At 37.4% G+C, this 6,284-nt stretch overlaps 1 protein-coding gene and 1 long non-coding RNA gene across 2 annotated transcripts in view; one reads left to right on the forward strand and one right to left on the reverse strand.

Annotated features, from left to right (window-relative positions):
* Nucleotides 1–645: 645 nt before the first annotated feature.
* Nucleotides 646–1,678, forward strand: LOC111410660. The gene is made up of 2 exons (XR_002705734.1): nt 646–814; nt 1,314–1,678. It is a non-coding gene; the product is annotated as an uncharacterized LOC111410660 (long non-coding RNA).
* Nucleotides 1,679–2,242: 564 nt separating this feature from the next.
* LOC111411463 (SWI/SNF complex subunit SWI3D-like) overlaps nt 2,243–6,284 on the reverse strand; it is a 6,008-nt gene continuing 1,966 nt past the window's right edge. Inside the window, exons 3-8 of the mRNA XM_023041993.1 lie at nt 5,923–6,284; nt 5,414–5,577; nt 4,832–5,340; nt 4,118–4,353; nt 3,065–3,500; nt 2,243–2,633 (exon numbers count right to left, since the gene is read on the reverse strand). Coding sequence (XP_022897761.1) covers nt 3,132–3,500; nt 4,118–4,353; nt 4,832–5,340; nt 5,414–5,577; nt 5,923–6,284 — 1,640 coding nt within the window. The 3' untranslated portion in view covers nt 2,243–2,633; nt 3,065–3,131. The remainder of the gene's footprint in view (nt 2,634–3,064; nt 3,501–4,117; nt 4,354–4,831; nt 5,341–5,413; nt 5,578–5,922) is intronic.

A 6,284-nucleotide genomic window follows, 5' to 3' on the forward strand; every position in this document is an offset into this window, starting at 1 on the left:
GTTGAAGGATTTTTGTAATCAGAAGATACCTACCAAGTCAAATGGCTAGTTCTACAAATTGGTTACTCTAGGAGTTACACTTTAGGGTAGTGAGTGTTGGATTTTCAAGGATATAATGTTAGCATGATTAAAATAGAAGAAATGAAAGGACAAGATCATCTCCAGATGTACTAGAATGGATAAAATACAATATAAAGATATCCACCAACACATGGACATGGCATAAGAATGACGACTTGGGCAGGTTGGGGCAGATCTTGTGAAGGCCTAAATAAGTTTTATGTCATGAGAGTGATGAGATCTTAATAGAACAGGTTGGAAAAGGAGGAGAGATTTAATTTAACATGGTTCGATCTGGTTTCAAAGAAATAGATTTCATTGGATTGTTTTAGCACACGTGCGTTTGATTTAACCTGGTATGATCTGTTTGCGAAGAAATAGGTTTCATTGGATTGTTTTACCGCTCGTGTGTTTAAATGGAAACAAAAACAGATTTCGGTAATTGATCACGAGTTTTTTAGCAACAAGTAGCTTCTTGTGGGAGTGGGGGGTGGTAAAACTCTTCAAAGTTTTTGCTTCTCTTAAGATATTTTTATTTATTTTAATAATTAGAATAACTATTCTATTTTGTGATGGATAACATGATAATGCTTTAAACTCCATTGCAGGTATCCGAGAAAAAGGCTCGGGCATGGTGTGCCTCAAAAGGGAATATCCCATACTTTGAGACTTCTGCCAAGGAAGGCACCAATGTTGAAGAAGCATTCCAGGTCATTGCAAAGAATGCCCTGAAGAGCGGTGAAGAAGAAGAAATGTGAGTACAAAAAGACCATAAAACCATATTTGATTCCTATTTTTAATAGTTCTATTCACACACATGCATGGATGTAGTTTTCCGAAAGAGGTGAAACTGGCTTTGGCAGGAAAAAAAGGCCTTTTAGTTTACCTTGAACCTCGTCTAGTAACTTGAAAAAAATTTCTTTAGTGCAGTTTATGTCCATTAAATTTTAGACTTAACAGGTTTTCTTTCCAAAGCAAGGTAAAGTTAGAATGCAGTTGAACCACTCTGAAAGTCAATTTAGTAGCTACTTTCAATATCTTGCAATTATTATCCCTAAAATCATATATGAAAATATTTACTTTAGATTATATTTATTAATGCTAAATAAATATAATGATGTATGTGGGTTTTTAAGTGATGCTAAATTATCATTTTCTTGTTTAAATAAATTCCTATACTTTTACATTCATAATGAAAATTGCGCTAACATGTTGATTTACACATTTTGGGGGGAACTCGATATGTTGTGAAGATACTTGCCTGACACAATTGACGTTGGAAGCAGTAATCAGCAAAGACCAACTGGATGCGAGTGCTAAACAGAGTTCAGGATTCAACAATCTCAATCTTTCTCTCTTATTTTCTGTTTATTCTGAGACTACATCTGTATTATACAAATGTTTTCACAGGGGAGTGAACGATACCCCCCGCAAGTCGAACCTGGTTGTTTTGTGACTGCTAACGTATGTACTGCTTTGATTTGATGGAGTTTTACGAGTTTGGTTGCTTTGTTGAGAATTGATGTATAAACTAGTGTTTGCAAACATCCTTGCTGGCAATATCTTACTCTTTCTGCTCCATTTGTGTGTGTATAAACTCACGCATCGTACAGTTAAAGATGTCCCATGCATAACTGTTAGCTGGTTTATTACCGGTCACTGTTACCCGTAGTGGATCCTTTTAGAATTTAGTTCCCTGTATTGCAAAACAAATTATTTTACTGTTTACTGAAATTAATCTTAGGAGGCGAATTACTGTTTTACATTCTATTTGATGTTTTTGTTGACATTTCCAGGCTGCCTAAGATCAAGTGCACGAACTGTTTCTTCAACTTCCTTCAAGGGTATTGTATGAATTAGTTGCATTCCCAGCAGTTACTAGTTTTACCGGTAACGATATTAGGTAGATGTGGCGCAGCAAACACAACCTTTTTGAGGTTTAAGGGACGCAGTAATGTAATTCAAACTCCAGTTGGACCAGCAAACATCAACCTCTGGAAAAGCTTCAATCTCAGACCTTATTCAAAATGGATTATGTACATAAGGAATTACATAAATATATTGCTGAGGGAAAAGATTGGATGAACAAGTTGACACTAACAGAGAGAAAATCTACACTGAAGAACTTACTGTCAGACCACCGGGCACGATTATGAATGTGAAAAAAAAACCGCACTAAGAGTGATACTAGAGATACGTGGTAAGCTGTTTAGGAAATTCACTTTTGAGCAGAAAACATAAATATATGAATCTACAACAGATTTACACAACTTCGGTCGTACAAGTTAACCTCCCTACCTACTTGACTAGAAAATGGTCAAAAATTTAAGTTCAACAATTGCTGCAAGTAAAAGAGATGGTCTCTCTGATGCCATCTCTTAGAAAATCCTACTTACATCAATCAGCTGTAGAAGATTAGCATCTAATGGATATTTTTCCACTCAAGGAAATGCAATAAATGATTTGTAACAAAAGTTGCAATCCTTGCGGCGAAATTGTCGCATTTGCCAGCAAATTCCCAGATTTTTGGACGTCTCTTATCACATGGCTAGAAGAAAGATCCGTTCACCAAGCTGAAAAGTTTGTAATCAAACATCAAATTCATGAATAACAGTTACAGAAAAAGGAAAACAACTAACAGGTAGCAACACCACTTGCACCAAACACTGAGCTCTTTGAAGTAGTAATATCACTCATAGAGTGTTCTATTGAGAAACTAAGAGCTCCCGTCGAGCAATCTATTTCCCCACCAACACACATACACCAAAAAAAGGAAAATAGAATGAAATGTCAAGCTCCAACTTTGGTGACGTGCTCTAGCAAATTTCCAACAATATCATGGTTTCTTCGTTGCATCTTATAAAGTTCTCATACAAAACCCTCGGATCTAACTATATTGAGCTGGTAAAATCGTCAAGTTCCCACAACAGCAGTTCCAGTTTTTAGCAATTTCCACTTTTTAACTGAAAACTAGAATAGACACATATTTATGAAAAATACTCACTTGGTAAAAGATACGAAGCAAATATCTGGTCCTCAGAGAGATATTCCCAATTTTACTAGAGCAAGAACTACTTTCTGCCAACCGAGGAAAGCTTATCTGGGTTAGTTTGCATGGAACTTCCTGTCATCATTGCCGACGTAAAAGAGCCTGAAGTAGGATTTGATGCCATCATTGGCCTTGAAATTGGAGGCCTTAAGGATGGCATGCCCATAAAGGCTCTTGATACCGAGTTTGGAACATTCATTCCAACTCTGTTGGGTGGTAAAGACTGAGACATAGGACGAGCTGAGGAGGCAGATATGCCAAGCCGTGTTGCAATAATCTGCGCTCTCTCATGGAGCAGCCTCTGCTTTGACCTATCCAACTGTTCCTTGACCCTCATTGCCACATTTTCCATATCATTAAAGAAAGCCAACTTAGTCTCCAGCTTGTGTAACTGCAAACAAGAATGTCTACATTAGTTATCATGTACATCAGGCACACACACAGAACAGAGAAAAGTTGCACTCATAGGACATCAAATAAGTTAAGCTGAGCTTTAGTATGCTCATGCTCATCTTACAGATCCAAAGAGAGCTAGAGCTCAAGAAGACCAGGAGTCCTGCTCGAGTTAAGACATGATTTGCAAGCTATTTGAGGCTGAGCTCATGAACTGATCTCCCTTCTCAAATGATTTTATAAGATAAAATATCTTCCTCCTCAAATGCAGCATTTCTCATGTCTGATAGAAGTATATCAGTCTACCTCGATCCAATTTACAACAATGTCAAAATATCAAGCAGGTAAAATACATTACTCACCATAGAACCTGAAAACCAATTATTAGCATTTCACATGCATGTTATTGATTAGAATATAAAAAAGGTAGAATCCTTAACATCTTAAAGAAATGTTTAAGTAACTAACGAAACAAGATTATCAACAAAAAAGAAAACCTCAAACAAGCTTTCAAAGTGCAAGGGAACCAAAATTAACTATTTCAAACCACTCAGTCCCTTTGCAATGCTGCTAACAAGAGAAAAATGTAAGCAATGCTGGTTAACATGAGAATACCTGCTTTTCTATTAACAATGCAGCAAGCTCGCGAATATGATCCTCTTCTTGGTCTGCGAGGAGCTTTGCCTTCACTGCTGCAGCAGATACAGCAGTTACTGCAGCTCGCTTTAACTTATCAATAGGAAGATCATCCTTGGTCACTGAGTTCTCTTTATTTTCATTATCACATGCCTTTGCTTCTTTAACTGAGGGCTCTCTTTCGTCATTACCACATTCTTTTGCTTCATCTATACCTGGGGTTAGCAATACAAGTAATATCCAATCACAAGTTGCTTGGACATACATAACAAGTGAACTTGTTGACCAATTTATTTAACGGTGAAGATGCCAATTATTGAACCCCATTAACTGTATATTTCACACCAGGCAAGGATTCCGTTTGTTAATTGTTATACCCAAAAATCCAGTGCAGTCTAGAGAATGGACGGTGTTCAATGCCCCATAATTTCTTATGCCAATCACTTTCAATTTACATGTTGACACCCATTTACGTTAACTATTCACATAGAAAAAATCATATACCATACCTAGCAATAAATGATCTAATTTCTTGTGCCAGTTATTTCAACTTACATGTTGACACCCATTTACATTAACTATTCACATAGAAGAAATCCTAGCAATAAAAGATCTCCAAGATTTATTTTCTTCACATAATCAACATAAGCTCTAGCAACTAGATAACATGCTAGAGAAAATTTTGAAATGCACCTGTAATTTCTTCTTTTTCAGTCACTGAATTCAGTGCTACCAATTGCTGGGTTTCATCCTTTCCAGAGTCTGATAATTTACCTCCATCTTTCGGAGGATCTTTAGACTTAGAAGTACCCCCCGTCGAAGCTTCATTCCCTGGCTCTTTGGCAGCATTGGGAGGAAGCTCAACCATTGATGTTGAAATAGCTGATTCGTCTGAATTTTTTTTTGACTGTTCATCTGGCAAATCTGGACTTGATTCAATCATTGGGGCAGTATGGGCCTCCTCTTGATTGATCATTTCTTCAGGCTCTTTCCCAGCATCAGAAGACCCGTCTGCATGTTCATTACTGGGAGAGAGTACAAGTTTCAGTTCTTCTGTAGCAGAATCCTTGTTTTCGTTATCATCAGCATCATTTTTGGAGCTGCTTTCACCTACTACTGAATCAGACTTTTCTGCTTTCTGCTTTTCAGCACGAAGATCCTCGTCCTTTTGACCTTGCAGCCCAATGGTTTCAGCTGCTGCTCTGCAAATTTTGTGCTCACATTAGTCATGATATTCTTAGTCTTTTGGCAATAAAAATGATGAAATTCACAAACCCTTCCAAGTCAACTGAATCCTTATTGTTGTCTGGTGGATCTTCCAATCGGAAACAGTGCCTTGCAGCAAGCTGCTCGCTGGAATTTCCAGACAGTGATTTTAAAAGGTTACGAACTGATGCAGTAGCCATATTAGGTTCCACCAATCGTACCAGGAATGCTGCCTAAAAGAGAGAAAATCACCATTTCAATTGTTAGAGGTATATTAATCAAACCCAGCGCAGCCATTACCCAGTAAAGGCATTGGTTTAATTGGGCTAACTGGTCCAACCAGTTCACTTATAGATGGACCGTTACAGAAAATGTGATAAAAATAATTACTTAATGGGGTTGTACATTCGATATCACACCTCAAGAGATTCATTCTGCAGGAATTTAGAAACAACATCTATTATATTCCATTTTTTCTTTGAGTGAGTAGTTTGGAATTGGTTTTCCATGCAAAACCAACACTTAGTAGTCATTATAATATTACCATACTGGCATCAATAGTCAATAAATAAACTTACCATTGTCATCACTGGATTACCAGCTTCAGCAAACGATAGTCTTTCTCCAGGTGAAGGATAAGTACCCACAACTTCAAATGCCTCTTTGAGTGCTTTCAGTGCACAGTTCTCGCCATCTTCTGGTTCAACATCAGATTTATTGTCCTTATCTGGCTTTGAAATTTCCACGGGACAACATGAAGACTGATTGTTATTTGCATTGCCGGGACTTTCTGTTTTCTCAATGATATCTTTAGGAGCTGAAGTATCTTTTTCTTGGTCATTTTTAGAGGCTGAAGTATCAGTATGGCTGGAAACTGGACATCCATTTTCTTTAGGAGTTGCACCAGTTTCATCACCATGATTGAAAAATGCATCCTCAA

Source organism: Olea europaea, chromosome 15 (genome assembly GCF_002742605.1).
Source record: "Olea europaea var. sylvestris chromosome 15, O_europaea_v1, whole genome shotgun sequence".
Taxonomy (NCBI): Eukaryota; Viridiplantae; Streptophyta; class Magnoliopsida; order Lamiales; family Oleaceae; genus Olea; species Olea europaea.